This window comes from Hyperoodon ampullatus (assembly GCF_949752795.1).
Source record: "Hyperoodon ampullatus genome assembly, chromosome: 3".
Classification (NCBI taxonomy): Eukaryota; Metazoa; Chordata; class Mammalia; order Artiodactyla; family Ziphiidae; genus Hyperoodon; species Hyperoodon ampullatus.
In genome coordinates, this window is record NC_136916.1 from 55,633,855 (window position 1) to 55,659,677 (window position 25,823).

The window sequence follows — 25,823 nt, forward strand, 5'->3', positions numbered from 1 at the left end:
ATGGAGAATCAGGTGCTGACGCCGCACGTTTACTGGGCTCAGCGGCACCGCGAGCTGTATCTGCGCGTGGAGCTGAGTGACGTGCAGGTAAAGGCAGGGCGGCGGGACGTGCGCGGGTCTCGGCTCCTGGGAACCGCTGGGACCCCAGTCCCCTTTGTCCGGGTGCATACCGGCGAGCCAGTAGCGCGCCAACGGGATCCAGGACGCGGTGGGCTCTCGGCGTCCAGACCCAAGCAAAAGCTGGCCCACATGGAGGCAGACCCTGGGCGCGACCCTCTGAAGCCTTCAGGTACTTCGGGTGCTGCGTGAGCCCCGCGCGGGCCTCGGAGGCTGCCCCGGGCCTCCTCTTTGTTCGCAGTCTGCGGCCTGGTGGAGCCCGAGCCTGGCCCTGAAGGCCTGGCCGTCGGAGTTCGTGTTTGCCGAAGCTCTTCGAGGCGTGGGATGTCGTTGGGTCGAGGGTGCAATGTGACAGTGGCTTGCCGGGCCGTGGCTGGACGTCTAGCGCTGGCCTGAGAGGTCTAGCGAGTCCCCTCGGACCTTCACGAGGCCCGCCGCTGCCTTGGAGGGGTCACACCCACCTCCCAACCATTAAGTTATGGAAATACTTCTTGTTAATTTTAGTTTTACAGTCCATAAGACCCCGAAGAAGTGATTTTTCCCCGCCTGTTCTGAAGGCTGTGAGCTCAGGTTTGCTGAGTTGCATAGAGAACTACAAAATTAAGTTATGTTGAGTATTTATGCTTGATCTCATTGCCCCTCATGAGAACAGGTTGAGGCCTCCTAAATGGTGGAGCTCTCAGGACCTGTATACCCCTTTGTCTCGGTCCAAACCATCCAGGATTCCCGTTTTTGAGGAACTGGAGTTTTCAGTCTGGAATGTTCTTTCTACATTCTTACTCCCTACTCTCCTTGACATTTATGGCACTTTGTAACCTCCTTCACTCCCCTTAACTCTCTCTGCCTCAGTCAGGCGTTTATGTTCGGATCTGTCAGCCCATCTGGTATACTGTCTTGCAAGGTGTAGGTGCTCTTTGAGTGTGGACTTGAATTTGTTGAATTTAATCTTTTCTTCTGGAATATAAACCTGTTTTCCCATTGAAACTTAAGACAATACTGACCAGAATGCCTTTAAATAGCCTGTGTCATTTAATGTGTGAAACCAGGCTGAATTACACTTTTGCGTCAGAGGATGTATAAATGTTCTTTGCTGTGTCCCTCTACTCTGCTCCACGCTGTTTTAATAAAAAAGGAAAAAACAAACAAAATCTTTGTAGATGGGGATCAAAGTGTCCTTCTAGAGAGGATTCTAACATCAGTCAATAAGAAAAGTACAGAACTTGTGTCATGGCAATCTCTCAAGTATTCAGTTAAACATTGTGTAGACCAATTAAATAAACTCAGGCCCTCTCTAGTTGTAATAAGGATGTAATAGTCTGGGATACTTTTGAAGCTACAAAGAGAAAAGATGTTTTTAGGGAAAGTGGGGTGGTGTTGGTGGAAAAAAATGGAAATTAGTTGGGCAAATGAAAGAATGCATCATACTTAAATTTTTCCTGAAAGATCTAAACCTTTTAGTTAAGAAACATGAACACATGTGTTAATCATATTTGGTATATTTTAAAACATAAAGGTATGTGTTTGGAATATATTATAGTTAAAGAAATGTAACAGTGGAGGGAAAAATGGAATTTTCTTTTGGAGAGAGAAATCCTTTTTTTATTCTTTGAGAAAAAATAAATCTTTTTCCCCAGTTGAGTTTTTGGTTTTTCTCGGATTTCCCATCTGTAATTCTGAGGCATCCATTTCAACTACCATTAGTTTTAAAGTAACATGTTAATACCATTCATAAGAGAAACCCCCTACCATGTGTGAAATACTACAGATTTACAAAAATGAGTCAGACAGACTCAGCTTTCCAACGGTATTCTATCTAGGAGGAGGCATATTGTATACTAACAAAAAGTTTTGTGCATGAGTATGTTTATTTGTAGAGTTGGAGTTGAATACTGAACCAGGTCCCTGGTGTTAAAGGAATTTGGTACCTCTCTTTTCGTTAGTTAGAGGTGACTTCCAGAAATAAGGTGAAGTATTCTTGTCAAACTGAGACTGGGAGAACTTCCCAGAAAGAGGACGGCATAGACTTTAAGATTGTCCAACTTGTTGTACATGTCAATGCCCTACAGCCAAAGAGTTCCAGGAACACACCTCTAGTTAAACAAGTTGTTTATTGCTCATATCAGCAAGGGAGAGCATACTCCATGGGTTTGCTCAAAATTGATAATAGAATTTGGACTTCGGTGATTGGGGGACAGACTAAGGAAGCAAGGATTCACTTTAGATTAGATGCTGTCAGAAAGCGGGCAATTCTATGGTTGGGTATCTGAATAAATCTTATATATAGGGAAGAGAGACCAGAACAAGAATAAAACGAATTGGTAGAGAAGTGGCGGTCACTTATTTTGGCCAAGAGAGGAAGGGTGTCTGGTATTTTGTGGGTGGCATTGTGGCCATGTTTTTATCTGTGCTTACACAAAATTATGAAATGGTCTTTGTCTCATTTTATCAAGGTATTCTGTGAGATTGTTTATGTCCATTAAATAGCAGAATAACGTGTTCTAGCTGTGAGTGCCAGGCCAGCTTTTGAATGTCAGGGGCTGCTCCTTTTTAAAAATTTCCCAATTAATTGTTCTCTGCAGGGCCTGTGAAACTGGTGATTCTGGCTTGGGATGAAGCAATTCGTTTACTTGTTTAATGAAAACCGTTTGTGGAGCACCTACTTTTGTCTCACCTTAAGCTAGGTGCTGGGTTGTTGGACAGCTCTCTATCCTCCCCTGCTCTTCGTAGCATATGTGTAAGTGAGTTTCGATGTTGAATTCCAGTTTGGGGGCATCAACCCTGCTCCTTTCCCTTTCTGAGACACAGAGAACCATCAGGTTTTCACATCTCTGCTCTGTCTTTGGAGCTGCAGACAGTGGGGCTAGGGCAGGGTTACTTTCAGAATAGAGTTTGTTTTCAGGATAAGCATGAAGGACAGATTTGTGCCCACAACCATAGTTGTTAAAGCATTTGTTCATTTATCAAGGTTTTTGTTTGTTTCAGTTATATGAGGGCAGTGTGCATAGCTCTGTTTGGGAGCTGTTTGAAAGATACTGTTCTTGACCTTACCTAATAGAGAGTCTGGTGGAAAGAGTGGTGACTGAAGGCATGAGATTGGGTCCTTGCTCTTCCACTTAATGTCTGGTGTCCGTGGATTATTCACTTAACCGTTATGAGCCTGCGTCTTTTCATGCAAATAGATGTGAATAATAACACCTAATTCACAGGATTGTTTTGAGGCTTAAATTGGATAATGGATTTGAAAGTGCTTTGTGAATTCTAGTGTGCTATTCAAGTGTAAGTGATTATTATTGTGATACTAAACCTTAGATGAGAGAGAAGCACAAAGAGCAATAGAACAGAATAGAGGCTGTTAGCAGATTTATCCATATATGAAAACTTATTGAACAACAGTGGTGGCTTTACAAATTAATAGGGGAAAGGATGAACCATTCAGGAGATTGTATTGGGACAATTGGTAACCTAAATGGCAAAAAGATAAAGTAAGAGCTTGCCTTATGCCGTACACAAAAGTCAATTTCAGGTAGGCTAATGAACTAAATGCATAGAGCAAAACTACTAAAAGAAAATATAGGAGACTGTCTTTATGATATTGTAACAGGGAAGAATGTGTTAAACAAGACACAAAAACAGAAACCCTAAAAAAAAAGATGACAAATTTAAGACAAGCTTGAGGCAGATATTTGTGGCACATATCACTGAGCTCTTCCTTATATGCCCAAGGAGACAGTATGTTCATTACGGCAAAAAAAAATTAAAAACAACCTCAGTACTTATCAACAGGAGAATGGATAAACTGTGGTATATTTATACAACAGCACACTGTACAACAGCTAAAATAAATGAAACAGAACCAGCTGTATCTATGGATAAAGTTTAGAAATATATCAAATAAAAGGCAAGGGGCTTCTCTGGTGGCGCAGTGGTTGAGAGTCCACCTGCCGGTGCAGGGGACACGGGTTCATGCCCCGGTCCGGGAAGATCCCACATGCCGCGGAGCGGCTGGGCCCGTGAGCCATGGCCGCTGAGCCTGCACGTCCAGAGCCTGTGCTCCGCAATGGGAGAAGCCACAACAGCGAGAGGCCTGCGTACTGCAAAAAAAAAAAAGCAAGTTGAAGAATTATATATATTCATATTATATATATGAAACCATTTATGTAACATGTAAAATAAAAGTTTGTATTGTAATGAATATCCAACATTGTTGTACATGAGTAAAGAAATACAGTGGGAATGATAAACTCCAATTCTAGAATAGTGGTTGGGCTTCCCTGGTGGTGCAGTGGTTAAGAATCCACCTGCCAATGCAGGGGACATGGGCTTGAGCCCTGGGCCGGGAAGATCTCACATGCCGCGGAGCAACTAAGCCCGTGCACTATAACTACTGAAGCCCGCTCACCTAGAGCCCATGCTTCGCAACAAGAGGAGCCACCTCAAAGAGAAGCCTGTGCACCGCAATGAAGAGTAGCCCCTGCTTGCCGCAATTAGAGAAAGCCTGCGCGCAGCAACAAAAACCCAACACAGCCAAAAATAAATAAATAAATTAGAAAAAAATCATAAAATTTATCATTTTATCTATATAATCTTGCTCTTGTACATATAAATATGAAAATATAAGCAGAAAAATTGGTGGAGGTGTTCTAAACCATCTTCATATTTCAGAATCCGCTCTTCTTTTTTTTTTTTAATGTTTATTTTGGCTGTGCCAGGTCTTAGTTGTGGCATGCAGGATCTTCGTTGCGGCATGCGGGATCTTTAGTTGCGGCATGCGGACTTCTTAGTTGTGGCATGCATGCGGTATCTAGTTCCCTGGCCAGGGATCAAAGCTGGGCTCCCTGCTTTGGGAGCTCAGAGTCTTACCCACTGGACCACCAGGGAAGTCCCAGAATCCAGTCTTCTGAATCACATTTCTACTCAGAGATGTCACTGTCCATGTTTTTCCATATAGTGTCATCCTCTGTGCCATTAAGAGCACTAAATGCAGCATTTCTTTTTTTTTTTTTCAGGTGCTAATTCTTTTTTCTTTTTTAATTTATTTTTTTTATTGGAGTATAATTGCTTAACAATGGTGTGTTAGTTTCTTCTGCATAACAAAGTGAATCAGCTATATGCATATGTATATCCCCATATCACCTCCCTCTTGTGTCTCCTCCCCACCCTCCCTATCCCACCCCTCCAGGCGGTCACAAAGCACTGAGCTGATCTCCCTGTGCTATGCGGCTGCTTCCCACTAGCTATCTACCTTACGTTTGGTAGTGTATATATGTCCAAAATGCAGCATTTCTGAAAGAATGTTCTACTGTTATCTCATTTTTTTTTTTCAAGCCATCCGTACCTATTTATAAGTTTTGATGCTGGCACATTCTTGAGACACAAACCAGGGCTCATACTACTTCCTTAAATGGCTTTTAAGTGGTTTATTGACTGAAATATTGAGTTGCAGCTGTGTAGTCATGCCATCTGGAGTAACAGCCAAGCTCCCATATGCTAGACAGTGACAACCATGTCATGGTTGCTACTTTGCCAAAGCAAGTGTAAGGTGCTGCTGTCAATTTTAATAAGTATCCTGATTTTAGAGATATTAAATGTGAGAAAAATGTACATTTTAGAATTAATGAGATATTAATTTCATTTTGGAGTTGTCAATAAGTTTTAGTATTTAAACCCCTGAGGCAGGATGAGATCACCAGGAAGAGAGTATGGATCAGAGATTACCAAATAAATGCCCAAAGCATGTCATGGTTAGGAGCCTGGGGCTGTTTGCCTTGGTTTGAATCTTGGTTTTGCCACTTGCTGATTTTGTAATCTAAACTAGTTACATAATCTCTGTAAGCCTCCGTTTCCTTGTATGTAAAATTGTTATATAAATAGTACCTATTTTATGGGTCTTTTTTTTTTTTTTTTTGCGGTACACGGGCCTCTCACTGCCGTGGCCTCTCCCATTGCGGAGCACAGGCTCCGGACGCGCAGGCTCAGCGGCCATGGCTCACGGGCCCAGCCGCTCCGTGGCATGTGGGATCCTCCCGGACCGGGGCACGAACCCGTGTCCGCTGCATTAGCAGGCGGACTCTCAACCACTGCGCCACCAGGGAAGCCCCTTTACAGGGTTTTTGTATGTGTGTGTGATAGTAATGTGGAACACTTTGAAAAATAATTGGCATATAGTGAGTGTTCAGTGAATGTTAGTGAAATGAGCTGGGTGAGGAAAGTGGCTAATTGGAGAGGATAGGGTTCATATTGAGGGGGTAGCTATTGTCATTCAAGAATGCAGATCTGAGGTTGGCATCTAATTCTTCTAATTTTTGAAGAAGAAGCTGAAAATCCAGATTTTTTAAAATGAAAAAACCTCATAGTTTTATACTTATTCAACAAATATATAAATGCTTACTGTGTGCTTGGTAGTCTTCTAGACTCTGGGACTTGGGCATGAGCAAGGCAGACAAGGTCCCTGCTCTCAAGAAGTTTACATACTGAGTGGCGGTGGCAGTGGAGGAAGACTGGCAATAGAAGCAGATAAATTCATCAGATAGTTTCAGATAACCATGAATGTTATGAAGAAAGTAAAGCAAGAAAAAATATATGAGAAGGTATCACGAGAACTATTTCAGATTAGGTAGTCAGGGAAGTTCTCTTGGAGGAGGTGACATTTGAGCAGAGATCTAAACGTTAAGAAGCCGTGCAAAATTATGGGGACTGAATATTATAGGGAGAGGGAACAGCTACTGCAAAATTCCAAGTTGCAAAGTACTTTGTGGTGCATTAAAATTAAAAATTAATAAATAAAAAATATTCTCTGTAGGCCATATAAAATATTGTGGGTTCAGTTTGGCCCAAGATGCCAATTTATATCAGAAAACTTATAGATATTAAAAAGTGATAGAGAAGGACTTCCCTGGTGGTCCAGTGGCTTAGACTCTACGCTCTCAATGCAGGGGGCCTGGGTTCGATCCCTGGTCAGGGAACTAGATACCGCATGCATGCCGCAGCTAAGAAGTCTGCATGCTGCAACAGAGAGTCCACATGCCACAATGAAGATCCTGCATGCCGCAACTAAGACCCAGTGCAGCCTAAATAAAAACAAAAAAACCCCCAAAACTGATAGAGATGAGAAGCAGCCCAGGACTGCGTCATGAGACACTTAAACATTTAGAAGTTGAGCTGAGCAGAAAGCACCAGCAGAGGAGATTGAGAAGGAGTAGCCTATGAGGCATTAAATCCAATGCAGTGTCCTGTAGTGTCCTCGAAGCCAGGAAAGAGGGATATTTCAGTGGGGTGTGGTCCGCTCTGTCCAGTGCTGCTTAGAGGTTGAATAAGACGAGATTGTGTGTCTATTGGATTTGGCAATGTGGAGGTTATTGATGATCTTGGTAATAATAGTTTCAGTGGAGTGGTGAGGATGGAGGCTAGATCAGAGTAGATTTCAGAGTATTTGTGGTAGGGAAGAACAGATGATAGTAGATAACGTGTTTTTTTTTTTTTTTTTTTGCAGTATGTGGACCTCTCACTGTTGTGGCCTCTCCCGTTGCGGAGCACAGGCTCCGGACGCACAGGCTCAGCGGCCATGGCTCACGGGCCTAGCCGCTCCATGGCATGTGGGATCTTCCCGGACCGGGGCACGAACCCGTGTCCCCTGCATCGGCAGGCAGACTCTCAACCACTGCGCCACCAGGGAAGCCCCAATTGTAGATAACTTTTTTTTTTTTTTTTTGCGTTACGCGGGCCTCTCACTGCTGTGGCCTCTCCTGTTGCGGAGCACAGGCTCCGGACTCACAGGCTCAGCGGCCATGGCTCACAGGCCCAGCCGCTCAGCGGCACGTGGGATCTTCCCGGACCGGGGCACGAACCCGTCTCCCCTGCATTAGCAGGCGGACTCTCAACCACTGCGCCACCAGGGGAGCCAGTGTAGATAACTTTTAAGGAAGTTTTTCTTGGTGGAGGGAAGGGATGAGCAAAGAAATCAGTGGTCTTGGAGTTCAGAGAATAGAGAGATCACTATGGCCAAGGATGTGGACCTTGAGCTGTGTTTTTAAGTATAAGTAGAATTTGGATCCAAAAAGGGGATTAAAGAGAGTATGTACTGTCATATACACCCAAAAAGAATGAGTGAAAAAAAAAAAAAGGAGTGAGATCTCTATGAACTGGTAAAGATTGATTTAGGTGAAAAAAGCAAGGTGCCTAAGAATGTATATTCTGTGCTACCTTTTGTGTAGAAAGAAGGGGAAATAAGAATGTCTGAATATATTTATTTATTTTCCCAAACATATACACACACAGAGGAAAGATAAACCAGGTGCCCCTGAAGTGGTTACCTACGGGTGGTGAGTGGGAATGTGGTGGAGGGGGATGGGTTTGGAAATAGGACTTCTGAAGATACCTGTCTGTAAAGTTTGACTTTTGAATGATGTAAATGTTTTACATATTCAAAACTAAAATTCAATAAAAAAGGATAAAATGAAAAATCTTGAAATTAAATACAATCAAAAGGACCTAACTGTATATCAAATTGATAACATAACCATACAGATAAATAACTTAGTACAAGTAACGTTTGAACACAGTACTCTGGTTCTTTAGTAGATATACTCTAAGGACAAAAAGAACTGCACATAAATGTTGTACTTTATTTATAGGTTTATTGTTAGTAAAAATATTGATGTAATTCTGAAACCTTTAGGATCAAAGAAGTAAATGTGTTAATGTTATTAGGAACCAAGATATTCACCATAAGGAAATACAAATATTAAATAACAGAAGATAAGGAGAAGCCCTATAATGTAAATTTTTTTTTTTTTTTTTTTTGGCTGCACCATGCGGCATGTGGGATCTTAGTTCCCCGACCAGGGATCGAACCTGCGTCCCTGGCTTGGAAGCACGGAGTCTTAACCGCTGGACCGCCAGGGAAGTCCCATAATTTTGAATTGGGCATTTCGGTATGACAACGTGATTTTTTAAGGTCCTAGCTAGACACTAAAGATGAGCACTGAGTATACCTCAATGTGCCCAGATCATAGCTTCTAAATTACCATTCTGCAGTAGAGGAATTATGAGGCCCCTTGAAGAAATGGCCAGTTATTCCAGGTCTGTGCCAGAGAAAGTACAACATCCTCAAAGGCTACAAGGTCATATCAGAATAATACAGGAGCTGGTTTGAAGGGATTTCAAATTTGTGACAATTTGTGACCAAATTTGTGACAATTTGAACACCAAAAAGAATAAGAATAATATTAGATTTTGGCAGAGTGGATTAAAAAGGAAATCCACAAGTCCATAATGATAGTCAAAAAGAAATAAAGAAGACCAGTTTGGGGGCTGAGAGAGGGGGGCAGGAGGTGGGTGTGGTTATAAAAGGGCCATAAGGGATCTGGAACTGTTCAGTATCTTGACTGTGATGTTGAGGAGACGAATGTATACATGTAATAAAATTGTATAGAACTTACACACACAGACACACACAAATGAATACAAGTCAAACTGGGAAAATTCAAACAAGATAGGTTGACTGTATCAATGTCAATATCCTGATTGTGATATTATACTATAGTTTTGTAAAATGTTACCATTGCGGGAAAGTGGGCAAAGAGGACAAGGAATCTCTTGGTATTATTTCTTTCTTTCTTTTTTTTTCCCACTGAAATGTATTCCTTAACTACTACCACCTTTGGAGAAGCTGGACCTGACATGCCCAGTGTACTGCTGGGTAGGAGTTAGCATCTGAAATCTGGCTCATAGAATGCTTAGTGAAATCCAGGCCCTGTGCTGTGGCTAGATGCTTAAACCTTGGTTTCACACATCTATGTCTGAGGAGAATAAACTGGGCCCTCCAAACTCCTTTTGTCCTTCCAAGTGATTTAAGATATGGGGAACACAGAGTGGGGCAAGAAGTGACCTAGGTAGGAAGTGTACCACCAAGACTTCCTAGAACTCTAGCTTTCATGATAATATTCATACCAAAACCCTGTTTCCCTTATAGAGGAACCATGCCCCTGAAAGTGTTGCCTTTTTTGATGAGGTTCCGTAATTCCATCTTCCTGGCACAGAGAAGATCATCTAGATTGTTAGCCCATTTGGGTAAGCTTCTCAGCCTGAAGTCTGTACTGTCACCTGGGAAGTTCTTAACCTAAAGCTTGGCTCAAATGCTCCCCCAACCCAGCCTTCGTGCTCCCCCTTTTCCTAACGCTCTTGGCTATGAATAGAGCATCTAGGCTCCCACTGCCTTTTAGTATAACCCCCCCACCTTCACCTTCTGTCTGTCTTGTTGGTTTCCTTTGATGCATGATGGAACACAGCCAGTGGAGCCTACAGGAGAAAAATAAATGAACTAGCTATGGCACTGGAAACAGGCTGCTTCTTGCTTATAATTTTGAGCTGGGAGTTAGGAGATAAACTGTTTCTCATCCACTGAAAAAAGAGTTCAGTTGTTTCACTTTAAATTATGCTGCTGAAAGGCATGTAGTGACTTCTGGGAATAAATGAACAATTTGGAGAATTTCCATCTCTTCTAGTCTTGGTTTGGATAGGGGTTAAGAGTGTGGAGGCTGAGGCTGAGGCACTGCATGTTTCATTTTCATCCAACCGCCTGTAATCCGCAGCCCTTGCCTTAACCTGTAGGAATTAATTTATTTTTCATGTTGCAGCATGGGTGTCACTTCTTGGTGAGGCTCTCCCCAACCATTCTATTCCCATTGTGCTCACTCTCTTCTTAATGTCTGTAACATTTAACTGCTTTTTACTACTCTTTTGGTCTTGAGCATATGTTACTTGATACTATATCGTTTCTTCTCACAGGAAATGACTCATCTGTTCTACTAGATTCTCTGCCTCCACAGCTGAGGGACTGAGTCTTAGAGATCTGTGTATTCCTCCGTAGCACCTCACACGGCACTATGTACCATTTACCATGAGCAGAATGGACTGACTCAGTATCTGATTGTTCTGCACAGCAGAACAGTTTAGGGTCCTTCTTGCAGGAGCCTGCAATCTCAGATGGGTACAGATCGACATAGAGAAACCGTACACAGAGATGTGGATAAATGACCAAATATATTCTCTGGGGGAAGCACAGGGCAGGAGGTCAAGTGCCCAAGGCAGATGGATGGAGGGAAGTAAGCCCCTGGTTTTAATTCAGTTTTTCTCATTAAAATGCCCTTCTTGCATCCTTGGTCTCTTTCTACAGAATCCTGCCATCAGCATCACTGAAAATGTGCTGCATTTCAAAGGTCAGTATCCGGGCAAATGTTCTCAGTCCTCTACACAGTTAAAGAGACATAGTGGTGGTTGCTTTTTATTTTTATCTGTTTATTTTATTCACTTTCTGTTGATGCTCACCACTCTGATACTTGTGGGATAAGTTAGAATGTTTTGAGATGTATGATTAGAAAAGTCAATAATTTGTTTAATACCCTGTTTTCCCCTGGGAGAGGCAGTAGGTATAGAGAAAAAGTATCATGGGCTAGAAAATAGATTTATATCTTCTAGCTCTAAATCTGCGACTACCTCGGACAACTTATTCACTTCTCTGGACCTATAAAATGAGGGTATTGGGTTATAATCTGTGTTTCTCAAACTTGAGGATCCATGGACACCTGAACACACGTCCACAGGATCCTCCAGGGCCATAGACCCTAGATTAAGAAACGTGTTATGGATTAAATATGGTCACTTTAAGTGATATTTAGCTCCATTGCAGCTGTGAACACAGTTGCAAACACTGAACTCCTGCGGTAGTACTTGATTATAAGGTAGCCATCTAGATGACCCAGAATATGCTTCTTTTTAAAAATATTATAACAAAACCCCCCAAATAGAAAATTTCTTAATGAGACTTTGTGGCTCCCTGATATACTTACAGACCAGTTTAATAAGCACTGCACTCTCGATGACATCTAAAAGCTTTCCAGCTCTTGACAGTCTTTGATTCTGTGAATCTGCCTCCATCTCCTTCCTCCTCAGTTCACCAGCAAATTTTCTGCTGTGCCTAAGAGGGTAGGTCTGGATTCATTGTTACCCAGTAGGGTAACAGTGATAATAGGGTGGGATTCTCCCTGCTCTCTCTCTGTTCTGGTTCCTTGGAATGTCATTAGTACGTGACTGGGATTATGGGAGATGGAAGAGTTTCTGCTTTGCATGAGACTCCATCTACCTTAATATACTTGCCTGAAAGCACAACCTGGCTTTTGAATCTACTTTTCCAGGTGAGAGCAATGGTGGTAGCAGCTCAGATTTTGAGGGGGAGCTAAACATTTGAAAGGAAGTTAAAATGATAAAAGTGTATCTTGCCACGTGAAGCTTATAGACTGTCCTACCTTAAGGCATTTATGGTCTTAGAGAACGATAGCCACCTGTAGGACATATTAGGCAAGTCATACCACATATGGCCAGATGAAGAAAGATAATCGCAGGAGGGAACCAAGTGAGAGAGAGGACAGGGACGTCCTGCAGTCACTGGCTCCTAGGCACAGCACCTGCTTGCTTTGGGGAAAGGAGCCATGTCAAGGCACAGGAATGGCATGATGGTCACCCTGAGGACTTTCCTCCTAGTCCGTTTGTCCTCTCAGGAATGAGCTGAGAAAATGTTATTTTTGTTCCATTTGGGATGTGCTAAAGGAACAGTCAGCTGCTCCATCATCTATCCCTGGTTGGAAGGTGTTAAATTTACAGCTTTCTTTGAGACAGTCCAGCATTTCTATGTATCCTGTGGCTTTCCTTAACCGCAGTCAAGATAATACACCTACTTGATTTTTCTCTGCTGTGGATTCAGAGCCAAAGTAAATGTGAAAGTTAAATTTATATGTATGTGTTACCTTTGGCTTTGCTTTCTGTGTTCTTTTTCCTGCCTGTTATTTGTGCTGGGCATCATTGAGGCTGCATTCGAAGATTAAGTAAATACTCTGGAACTGCTCACCAGAAAGACGTAAGGAGATAAACTTTTGTCCAGGATTTAGCTTATCTAGCTGTTGAGTAGCTCTGCTCACAAGCCCCCACTCATTTGCAGGACCCATTAATATTTGCATACCCCTGAAAGAACTGCACTAAGCTAACATTTGAATGGCTTCACTCTGCACAAGTTCACAGTAACCCACATTTCTTTCTTTATAGCTCAGGGGCATGGTGCCAAAGGAGACAATGTTTATGAATTTCACCTGGAGTTCTTAGACCTTGTGAAGCCAGAGGTATGTTCTTTCCTTCCTCACTTCCCTGTCCATTTTAAGAAATAAATACTCGTAGTTTTGTGAAATGGGGAGCAAGGATTGGGGGGAAGAAGAAGATAAACCAAAGCAGAATATACTTTTGTTTGGAATAGAGCCCAGGTTTTAGCTTCAGAGGAAGAGGAAAGTTGGAGAACCTGAGTCGGATCTGGGCTCTGCCATTTATTAGTGGTGTGAATAATTCTCCTCACTTCTTTGAGTTTCAGTTTCCTCATGTGTTATGTGAAGGATTGGGTTAAGTGATCTCTATGGTTCTTTCCAGCTCTGAGATTCTTAATAGTCAGCAGTGGTTTAAGGGGTAGAGAATCTGTCTGGGGCTTGCTTTGGAGGCAAAGGGAGAAGCCATATAGAAGAACAATGAGCTGGAACAGCCCCTAAGAATTTGAGTTTAGTTGAGAAGACTCTGTAGTGAAAGACTCCCTGTGAAAAAGTTGTAACTGATACAGTACAGTTCTGGCCTTGAGGCAGGCCTTTCTAAAACAATGCCAGAAACCATTGACCATTTGAATTGAGTCATCTTCATGGGAGGAAAATTTGAAAGGTAATGGTGCACTTGAGAAGGTGATTGGATGTAGTGCCTTGCATGGTGTAGATCTGGTAAGACGTTCATGCCAGTTTCTGCTAGGATAACCAAAAACTATCTGCCTTTCTTATCTTGCTTTCCTCCTGTGTCATTCATGGGGGGAACCAGAGAAAGACTTGGCTGTTTTTACCAGTTCTTCCTTGTACCAGCCTTGGTCTAGATGTTTTCTTTGCTTCAGGACTCTTAGGAACAAAGAAGGAAGGGGAGTAAGTATGCAGTGCAGCTTCTCTGTATGGCCACCGTGGTTTGTACAGTTTCAGGGGATGTGGGAGGGCATTCTCACGTTCTTGCTTTCTCTCCTAGCTGGTTTACAAACTGACCCAGAGGCAGGTGAACATCACGGTACAGAAGAAGGTGAGCCAGTGGTGGGAGAGACTCACCAAGCAGGAGAAGCGCCCACTGTTTTTGGCCCCTGACTTTGATCGTTGGCTGGACGAGTCTGATGCTGAAATGGAGCTCAGAGCCAAGGTCAGTAAGGACCTTAGGATCTAGACAGAAGTCATGAGGAACCCAAGTTATTTGGGCCACCTCAGATATCTATCAGAATCTGATAGAGTAAGGACAAAGTTATAAATTCCCTGAAAGACCTGGAGATGTGGTTTTATAGAAGTACTGGTCATGTATTTTGTAGACTGTCCCTCAATTGGGATTTGTTTGATGTTTTTCTCATGATTAGCCTAGGGAGATGGGTTTTGGGGAGGAAGCCCACAGAGGTAAAGTGCCATTCTTATCATGTCATATCAAGAATATGTACTATCAATATGACCTATCAGTGTTGATATTAATCTTGATCATCTGGCTGAGGTAATTTTTGGCAGGTTTCTCCACTGTAAGTTTTCTCTACTGTAATGTTACTCCTCTCCTTCCTTTACTGTTCTCTTTGGGAGGAAGTCACTATGCATAGTCCACACTTAAGGAGTCAGGAGTTATACTTCCCATTCTTAGGGTGGAGTATCTGTATACTTTATTTGGAATTCTTCTGCATGGGAGATTTTTCTGTTCTCTCTCATTTATTTCTGTTCTCTCTCATTTATGTATTCAGTCATTTATTTATATCAGTATGGACTCATGAATATTTGTTTTATAGTTTGGGTTATAATCCAATACTATGTTATTTATTTTGTTGCTCAGATTGTTCTAGCTTTGGCCACTGGAAGCTCTTGCAGTTGACTCTTGTGTTCCTTTGACACAGCTCCATCATCATGGGCCTTTTTTTTTTTTTCCCTAAAGAAATTAATCCTTAATTTCTGTCACTATAAGCTGCGCCAGGTTTATCTCGTATATTCCCTGCTCTGTTCTTTTTATTGGAGAATGGTAGTGGAAACCAAGATCTGGGTGCTAGGTGCACTTATTGCCTCTGGGGTGTCATTGCTTTTAGGCCCTCTCAGCTGATAGAACAGGGAAATCTATGTGTATATACTAGCCCATGCATATACACTTATCTATAAATATTTCCATATACATCCATCTATATCTATATTAACCTAGTATAAGTTCACACTGATGTTGGAGACGTGATTTTAGCTTCTGGAGAATTATATTATAGAGGTCTTAAAAATAAAATAGCAATCTATTTCCCACCTTAAATTTCTACTTTGTTTCTACAACCATAACAAATTTTCTGGATGTCTTTTCCAGCTCCAGGATTTTAAGGCTGCCCACTTTGTGTAGTTTGGAAGCCAGCTGATTGGTTTAATTCTGTGAGCACTGGATGGGCATTCTGTGATACCAGTGCTACCCAGTCAGGAGTCAGGCTTTTTGGCACCATGAGCTAGGACATTTTCCCCAAGGAAGCAAGGAGGTGGCTTTGAGGGAGCCAGATCACTTATCCAGCATGTGGACTTCTGCAAGCATCTGGGAATTCTAACTTGTGTTCTTTTTTTTAAAATTTATTTTTTATTGAAGTATAGTTGAAATACAATGTTGTGTTAATTACTGCTATATAGTAAAGTGACTCAGTTATACATATATATATTATTTTTCATATTCCTTTCCATTATGGTTTATCACAGGATATTGAATGTAGTTCCCTGTGCTATACTATAGTCTAACTTGTGTTCTTGGAAAACTTCTGTCCGAATTCTAGGAAGAAGAACGCCTAAATAAACTCAGAATTGAAAGCCAAGGCTCCCCTGAAAGTAAGTTGCCCCTGCTGCTGTGGTAGTTACCAGTTAACTTGTGACAGAGATGCGGGTATAGATGAGTGTGATATGACAGGAGTGTTCGCATTGTGTAGGGGAGTTTATGAGAAATCCTTAATGTCCAATGCTTAAGCTGTGCGCACCCACATCAAAAGTCTTACTTTTAAGGTTTTCCTTCTGTTGGGGGCCTAGCATCATCTGAGTACACCAAGGTTGGTATAGCAGAATGGAAGAACCTCAGTCTCCTGGACAGGCCTAATAGGTGGGTGCTAGGTAGGGTGCTAGGTGGCAGCAATTCCTGCAGAGGTGTGTAGATTACTGCATAGGTCCATGATTGCACTTCTTGCAGCCTGGTGTTTTTGTCCCAGCTGAGATCGTAATGGCTGTAGTTGTCAACCTTAAAGATGGAAAGTATTCTGTATAGTCCTGCTGTTCATTAACCTTTTAAAAATCCAGTTCTATTTCTGTTTCTGCCCAAGCAAGCAGCTCTGTAAGTGTATTATCGTCTGGGTATCGTAGATTAAATTCAGCACCTATCTTAAATTTGTGGCGTATGGAAAGCATTGCACTAGGCCCTTGAGATGTGGAGACAGTGACTCCATCAGAGCACCTGTGCTCAAAGAGCTTCTGTTCTTGTAGGAGGACCATGCAGTTCTATACAACACTAATGCTGAAAAGTAGAATAAAATAAGTGTTCCTCATATGTCCTAAGTTGAACTTTTTCAGTTTTAGTGGCACTTACTTGATATGCCATAAGTAGGAAAGGGGAAAGTTTTAGAGCAGTGGTTTTCAAACTATGTTCCATGGCACCCCAGGGGTTTCCAGAGATGTTTTGGAGGGATAGACCAAGCAATCAGGTCTACTTCAATCAGAACAGCTTGGCTTTTGTGTTTTATGTATTAGGGTTCTGAATAAAGTTTCTTTTGAAAAAGACATTGCTTTTTAAAAAAACTGAATAACCACTAATTTAGAGGAATTTTCTGCTTTAGAAAAGCAGAGGAGGGGAGAGGATTAGTGGAGGTGAAGAATAACAACATAAAAAGGCCACCTTGAGATTTGAATTAATTTTTTGGTGTTTGAGGGATAAACTTCTGAAATATGTAAAAATTCTTATATATGGATTTTTTAAGATCTTAGAAAAAGCTTTAACAGTTTTATCTAAATTCGTAAAGTTTCCTGATGAAAGAAGTTCTTTATATGGGGAAGTGTAATAAATTTTTGTAGTTTTGAAGAAAAAAAATTAATTAGTTAAATGTTGCTACAAGTCTGACTTTTTTGGCTCCTTAGGATAAGGCTATTTTTTTTTTGTGGTATATGGGCCTCTCACTGTTGTGGCCTCTCCCGTTGTGGAGCACAGGCTCCGGACGCGCAGGCTCAGCGGCCATGGCTCACGGGCCCAGCCGCTCCGCGGCATGTGGGATCTTCCCGGACCAGGGCAAGAACCCGCGTCCCCTGCATTGGCAGGACTCTCAACCACTGTGCCACCAGGGAAGCCCAGGATAAGGCTATTTTTGATTGACCACACTAATCGTGATTATTTGAGCATCAACCAAGTGTCTATGCAAAATATCTCTGTAGCAACACTGATAATGTAGCTACAAAAATATGTAGGTAGGAATACATATGTAGCAGCAACACCCGAACTCTGTAGTTCTTCTCAAGAATTATCCTTTCCTTTTCCCTACTCCTTTGACTCAACCATGACTCTGTCTAAGCTCCTTACTCCTTCTTTAATTCCATAGTTGGCTCTGTCTTCACAAACCCTTAGGCTGCAGACAAAATTAATGTCCCTTATTCTCCTTCCTGCCTCTTGGTTTGTAATTTTCCTCCTTTGGTTATGTCCTCATTCTACCATCTTTCAAAGCCCAGATCAGATACCATCTCATCCGTGCAGACTTGCCTGATACATGCTTCTCCAGCCTAAAGTCATTTTTCTCACCTTGAAATTTTCACAAGACATTACCTGTCACTCTCAATCTTGTAATATGGTTTTTAGATTGTAAACTCTTTGAGGGCAGCACCATGTCTTAACCATCCTTGAATCTCAGTAGTGCTACTCACAGTATCTTATATATTGTAGGTGTTCAGTTAATGCTTGTTTAGATGGATATATGAGCAAATATCAGAATTTTTTTATTACAGTTTCTATCTCTTTGAGCTAGTTTGACCTGCATGACCTAAAAAAATTCTAAAAAAGAAGAAACTGTAGATTATATTAAGATGACAAGAGCAAGAGCTGAGTATAGCTTTATTTCCTTTTAATGCCTCCTTAGCTAGTCAGTCATTCTTTGCCAGAAATAATTTTCCTTTTTCCCTCTTGGATTTGTTAAGTCTGTATACTTACTCTTCAGTGCTGTGAGGGGAAAGATTGCTGAACACATACCTTGGACTACAATGTTCCTTATAATTTTTCCTTATCTGTTTTTCTATGGGATCAGAAGCCCAGGTTGGTGCAGACCTGGGCCAGGTATTTTTGGGGGAGCTTAGGGCACCCAAGTAGTAAAGAGGGATGAAGTCATCCAAGTATGCCCCACATACCCACCTCCTGCTGTGACTACTGCTTTTAACAGCTTACCACCTTGCTTTGCTTTTCAGCTCTTGCAAGCTTGAAGAAAGGATACCTGTTCATGTATAATCTAGTGCAGTTCTTGGGATTCTCCTGGATATTTGTCAACCTGACTGTGCGGTTCCTTATCTTGGGAAAAGGCAAGTGCAAAATTTCAAGGCTATTTTTCTTTTTTCAGTGGTTTGGCCCCCTATTCACCAAAAGTAACAGTCTCTGCCTTTGGTATTAACAATACCACCACTCCCCCCCCCTCCCCCCCCACCATATTTGTGTAGCACTTCATGCCTTTCATTGTATGTTCACATCTTTCACTTCCCTTGGCCTTGTGAAACAGGCAGACTGGATGTTCTGTCCATTTAATAGATGAGAAAACAGGCTTGGAGATTGTCAAAAAAACGGTCCACATCCACACAGCTAGCCAGGGCTATCTTGGGCTGACATCCCTTTCTTATTCACTGCTTGATAGTTCATTTATAACTAAATAAATTGATGTGATACTCACAGTGTCAAAGTTATACAAGTCCTTAAGGGATCTCACCCCTTTGGAGCCTCAGTAGACTAAATGGATTATTGTAAAACTGAATGAAAAGACTATCATAAAGGTATTAGTTCTTGGGGCTTCCCTGGTGGCACAGTGGTTAAGAATCTGCCTGCCGAGGCAAGGGACATGGGTTCAAGCCCTGGTCTGGGAAGATCCCACATGCGGCGGAGCAACTAAGCCCGTGCACCACAACTAGTGAGCCTGCTCTCTAGAGCCCGTGAGCTGCAACTTCTGAGCCCCCTGCCACAACTACTGAAGCCTGCGTGCCTAGAGCCCATGCTCCACAACAAGAGAAGCCATTGCAATGAGAAACCCATGCACTGCAATGAAGAGTAGCCCCTGCTCGCCGCAACTAGAGAAAGCCCATGCACAGCAACAAAGACTCAACTCAGCCAAAAATAAATAAATAAAAATTTATATTAAAAAAAAAGATATTAGTTCTGCTAAATTAATTTATATGTTTAACAGAATTCTGGCCAAAGTAAATGACAACAGAACATTTTTGAGAATGTGATCTAAAGTATTCTGAAATTTTATTGTGAACAATAAATAGATAATAAAATTTGAGGGAAGAAAGAGTAATGGGAGAGGACTTTCTCTACCTGACATGAAAGAATGTAATTAAAACAGTATAGCACTAGCATAAGAATAGAGTAATTACTAGAGCAGATTAGGTGGCTCAGAAAGAGGTCTTACATTTTATATATATATATATATATATATATCTCCAGATTATGGATATGATAAAAAAAGGAATCATGAATCAGTGGAAAGGAAAGTGTTTTCCAATCATTTTTTTTTTATTAGATGGGAAAAGTTTCCAAAAATTGGTTAGGTGTGGGAGGCAGATAATCTGTTTGACTCTTCTCACACTGTATACAAAAATAAATCCCCCCAAAGGATTTAGGAGCCATATATCAAAAAGTTAAGTCATAATAGAAGATAAAGTAAATACTTATAAAATCACATGTGGAGGGTTAGGACTTTCTAACCTTAAAAGTGATAGAAGAAATCATGAAGAAAAAGGTCAATGTATTTAACTACATAAAATGCCTAAATTTCTATATATGTAAAAACATCCAGCCAAAACAACATTAAAGATTAAAAGCATATTGAGTTGAGCAAAATGGGGATGGAGGGTTGGTGGAAAATTGCAACAAATATCGGCAAGAGTTGTTTTTTTTACATATAAAGAACTTGTACAAATTGATTTTAAAATGTGAAAACTCCACCCAATAGATAAATAAAGGTCATGTACAGGCAGTTCATAAGAGGAAATAAAACTAATTCAGCATACAGCAAAATGTTTAACTCAGTAATGGTGAAGGAAATGAAAAATATTATTTTTTATGTATCAATTTTGCAAAGTTGTAAAAGACACTTAATTCAAGACAACATATGCTAAAATAAACACAACAGTGGCTACTGGGAGGGTCCATAAGTACAGCATGTCTTTGGGAAAATCATTTTGCAAGGTGCATTGAGAACCTTAACTGTTCATATCCTTGAACTTGGTTATTTCATTTCTGGAAATACGTTCTAAAGAAATAATTGAAACTATAAGAAAAGCTTTTTCAAAATGATATACATTATGGCATTATTTATATTTGTATTGTATATTGTATTTTATGTAATACAAATTGCAAACTACCTAAATGTCCATCAATGAAGGATTGGTTTAGATTGTTCACTCAGTGGAATGTTGTAAAGCAAATATAAAGTATTTAAAGAGATTGTAATAATACAGAAGAATACTTATGATGGGCTAAAAAGGTAACATAAATTTGTTTTTCCAGTTCGATCACACCAATGTAAAAAGAAAAAAAACTGAACCAATAAATGTGAAATGATTGGAAGAAAAAGCACCATTTTCAAATGGTTTGAAAGGATCATTTAAATTTTTTTCCTTATTTTATAAAGTAAATATGAGGAAAAATATGAGCATAATGGAAAATATAAACTATTTAAAAAAGAGAAAAAAATTCTGTAGACTATTTTACTCTTCAGTCCTAAATTTTCCCATCTGAGTTTTGTAAAGATGAATTACAGTTAGCTCCAGAATCTTGTGAAAGAAGTGCACGTTGTTTTTCCAGCCTTCTTAATACCTTGGAATTCTGCAAAGCACAGTAGCAGGATAGTGAAAAACTTCCCAAATGCCTAGTATCTTATAGTCCTGTGTAACCAGAGGTCTACAGATGAGTTATTTAAAGAAACAAAGGAAGTCTCAGACAATTGTTCTCAGATCTGTAGCTCTTACTAGTATGAATTTATCACAAGTCCCATGGAATGACTAGGTACATTCAAATTCATAAATAATTTATTTAACCTAACATAGTTGGATCGATTCTGAATGTTCAAGCCTGCTAGCTGTTAGGTGATCCACTCCAAAAGCTGCTAACTTATCTGGGTCATGTGTTTAAGCTGCCTGGATTTGTAATTTCTATTTTGGCTCTGAGTCCCTTCCTAAACCACCTACTGGAATGGAGCTGCTGGTGTAATTCTTCTCTTATCAGTCCTCAAAGGTGTAATAAGGACCTGGGCCTGGTACCCAGGGTCATAGTTTGCCCTTTGCAGTTATCTTTTTTTGAATAAAGGATGTTGGTGAATGGCAGACTCTACACATGTACTTGTTTTTTTCACATAAACATGTATGTGCTAAACTTCTCATGCTAAGGAAATAGCAAACTCTTAGGCTTATGTAGAAACTCTTGTCTCGCTCTCTATTAATACTTTTTTATTAAATAAATTAAAAAAATTTTCTAATTATAAAAATGTGTTAATTACTTAAAGACTTAAATAAAACAAAACAAAAGCTCTACCATAATCCCATCTATCAGAGCAACAGATTCTTGGGACCTTGTTGTATATCTTTCTAAACCCATATAACTTTCATAGGAACAGTTCCTAAAGTGGAATTATGAGATAAAAGGGCAGATTATTTTTATCTTATTTATTTATTTATTTAAAATGAATTTTTACTGGAGTATAGTTGGTTTACAATGTGTTAGGGGCAGATTGCTTTTAAGGATTCTGATTTATACTGCCCAGAAAGAGTATACTATTTTATACTACCACTATTTAAATCTATATCCATTAACATATGAGTGCCTTTTAGAACTTTTAAAAAGTTTTTTCAAATCATGAAAGTAATTGGGCTGATTTAAGAACATTTGGAAAGTGGGGGAAAACCAGAGAGGAGGTGCGGTGGGATGGAAGGGGAGGTGAATAAGCCATTGTCCATCACTGTTAATATTTCCATATGTTTCCTTCTAGTCTTTTTTTTTCTCCTGCAGTTAAAAATTATAGTCATACTGTGTGTACAATTTTGCATCTTGTTTTTAAAACAGTATTATAAGCATGTTAATGTTATTAATATTCTTTGTAACAGTCATTTTAGAAATCAGATTTCTATTCCTGAATTGAAACAAGGATATTTTTCCCATAAAACTAGAGGCAAAGCAACAAGATCTTACTTTTATTTACCATATGCCGAATCTTAAGTTACAACTTTATAGTTCAAAGTAATGGAGAACCTCATTTTTCAAAGATAATTGTCCAAGAAATTAATAAGTGAATCCCCTGAAAAAGGATACCAGAATTTCATTGTAAATGGCAACAAAAAGATTTGATTGGGATTTTGTCTTGACAAGGGACATTTAAAATTATGAATAAATTTTTTATCTTATATATAGAAAAATTTAAATTGTAATTTTGCATTACTTCCTCAAAGAAAAGAATTGGTCAAATTTTGAACTTGCTTATTGGTGGAATTTTTCCAGCAAAATTATGCAATAACACTGTATACCATTCTTCATTTTTTTGCATTTGACTTTGTAGCAGGATTGTAAAGTGGATCATTTTCACAAGAATATTAGAGAGTTTTTTAGTTTTTGCAAGGGGCTTGTTTTATTCATTTGATATTTAAACTGTATTCTTTTGAGGTGCCTGCAGTGTCATCTTTGTTGGTAAGGTGCCTAACTCTGCCATTTCTTAGAGGCACTACTTTAATAGGCAGAGAGGCAAGAATCCTAAACCTTCTACAATGTGCAGGACAAAGAATTGTCTTGCCCAAAATGTCAGTGGTGCCCTGGCTGAGAAACACTGCAAAGAGAAATGTACGAATGCAGGATGTCAAGTGAGGATCAGTATGAAAAGTGAAGGATATTAAGTTATGGAGCACTCCAAATTGATACCACATTTGTTGTCCTCATATAAGGAATAACTGTCATTTAAATTGTAATATAATATTCCATGAAATAGATATACTATGGTTTACTCAAACTTTCCATACTCTTAGGTTTATACCATTTCTTTTTTTTTTTCTCGATACGCGGGCCTCTCACTGTTGTGGCCTCTCCCGTTGCGGAGCACAGGCTCCGGACATGCAGGCTCAGCGGCCATGGCTCACGGGCCCAGCCGCTCCGCGACATGTGGGATCTTCCCGGACCGGGGCACGAACCCGCATCCCCTGCATCGGCAGGCGGACTCTCAACCACTGCACCACCAGGGAAGCCCCCATTTATTTGATTGTACAGTTTTTGAGATTTTAAAAGGCTAGGTTGCAGTTGATATATATGTATATATATGTATATATATGTATAAATGAGATAATGGATCTGAAAAGAATTATCATTGTGCTTGATACATAGATTTTTCAGCATATAATAACTGAGTGAAGTCTAGGTATGTGTCTTTTCTTGCCTTTTAAAACTGAGAAGGGCATACAGGGTTTATGTGTTAACTTTCTGGTAAACAGAATTTAGTATTCAGGCCCATGGAGGAGTGAATAGTGAATTTGAATCTGACTGGATGTTTATTATACTTTTCCTAAAATTCCTTTTGTGTAAAGAGTTATCTAGTTTGCAAAATACTTCTGTTGGAATTTGCCAGTTGATTTACCCTTAATGTGTATTTGTCCCATAGAGTCCTTCTATGACACGTTCCACACCGTGGCTGACATGATGTATTTCTGCCAGATGCTGGCAGTTGTGGAAGCTATCAATGCAGCAATTGGAGTCACTAAGTCACCAGTGATACCTTCTCTTTTCCAGGTATTGAGCAGTTGAGCTCGAGGGTGGGGAATGAAAGGTTTCAATGTTTATTTAGTAGGTATCCACACTTTGCTGGGAAGTCTCAGTTAGTAAAAATACCTATTTGCACAGGAATAGCATTGTTTTATCTGAACAGGTTGGAAAATGTGAAACCTGAGGGATATTTTTTAAAATAGACTTTTGCCATTTCAGATCTGTTTTACTGTTTATAATATCTTCGTGATATCACAAAGTTATAAAAAGAGCTTTAAAACTAGGGAAGCTTGATTCTCAGGCAGGAGTGGAAAACCCTAACCTCTTCTTAGATAGGGGTGTGCCCAGTCTCCTACCACCTCAGGTCAATGAAGGTGGTGTAATACCTGGGAACTCTCTTCACTTTGGACTTTCTTCCATGTATGAAGGTGGCTCTTCTGACTCATGTGGGGAGTTCCCCCCCCACCCCCAGTACATCTAGGTTGTTTCCTAATATTTGGAAGATTGCTCTCAGGAATGGGACATCAAAGTCTTTCAGCTTCCTTGCCTTGTTCCCTAACTATATGCAGTTACACATTATTAGATACCACCAACCCAGACTCAGGGGGAATCAGGTGACTGTTGGCTAGTCTCTTCTGGATGCTGTTTTTATAGTTCAACCCTTTTCTGGCATATCAGCTCTGGCATTCTGATAGTATCAGTTGCATGGTAAAGGGTGTTAATACAATAGCCTTGTTATTTCTTGGTTTTCTGTCCTTGGAAAGAGGTTGTTTTGTTTAGTTCAAAAAAATAAAAGAGGATAGTGAGTGACCCACTAATATGGAATAATATTTTTTTTATATCAAAGACTGGTGCAAATAAGCATTAGGGTAGAATTTCTAGGGCAAGATAGGTTCAGTGTCATCACATCACATGCCTCCAGGGCATGCCATTCGTGTAGAATACAATGTGAGTGAAGCCTTTTGGAGTTGGGCAATACCACATGCGCCAACATGGATGAATCTTGGGAATGTCACATTGAGTAAGAAGCAAGTCAGAGTATAGTACATAGAGTATGATTTCAGAAAGTTTAAAATCAAGCAAAATGAAACAATATACTGTTAAGGAATACATACATAAGTAGTAAAACTATAAAGACAAGCAGTGGAATGGTTAACACAAGATAGTAGTTTCTGGGACTTCCCTGGTGCTCCAGTGGTTAAGAATCTGCCTTCCAATACAGGGGACGCAGTTTCGATCCCTGGTCAGGGAACTAAGATCCCACATGCTGTGGGGCAATTAAGCCCACGTGCCACAACTAGAGAGAAGCCTGCATGCCTCAACGAAAGATCCCGCATGCTGCAACTAAGACCCAAAGCAGCCAAAAATAAATAAATATTAAAAAAAAAAAAAAAGATAGTAGTTACTTACTACGGGGAGGGAGGGGGTGTGCCACACTGGTAACGTTCTGTTTCTTAACTTGTGTTATGCAGATGCAGATGTTCACTTGGCAGTGTTCTTTAAACTGTGTTTGAACGTGTGTAATACACACACACACACACGTCCACAAATACTGGCTTGGGCACTTTAACTTATTTTAAGTTTTCTCAGTCTTTTTCTGTTTACCTTGAATTTAGTGGGGTTACGTTTCAGATAATACATTTATA

At 40.3% G+C, this 25,823-nt stretch overlaps 1 protein-coding gene across 1 annotated transcript in view; it reads left to right on the top strand.

The window, feature by feature from the left end:
* Positions 1-25,823, top strand: part of HACD3 (3-hydroxyacyl-CoA dehydratase 3) — a gene marked incomplete at its 5' end in the record, with an annotated part of 32,059 nt that continues 6,236 nt past the window's right edge. Inside the window, 7 exons of the mRNA XM_079700859.1 lie at positions 1-87; positions 11,291-11,333; positions 13,213-13,286; positions 14,209-14,373; positions 15,992-16,043; positions 18,642-18,752; positions 24,077-24,204. Of these exons, the coding sequence (XP_079556985.1) occupies positions 1-87; positions 11,291-11,333; positions 13,213-13,286; positions 14,209-14,373; positions 15,992-16,043; positions 18,642-18,752; positions 24,077-24,204 (660 nt within the window). The remainder of the gene's footprint in view (positions 88-11,290; positions 11,334-13,212; positions 13,287-14,208; positions 14,374-15,991; positions 16,044-18,641; positions 18,753-24,076; positions 24,205-25,823) is intronic.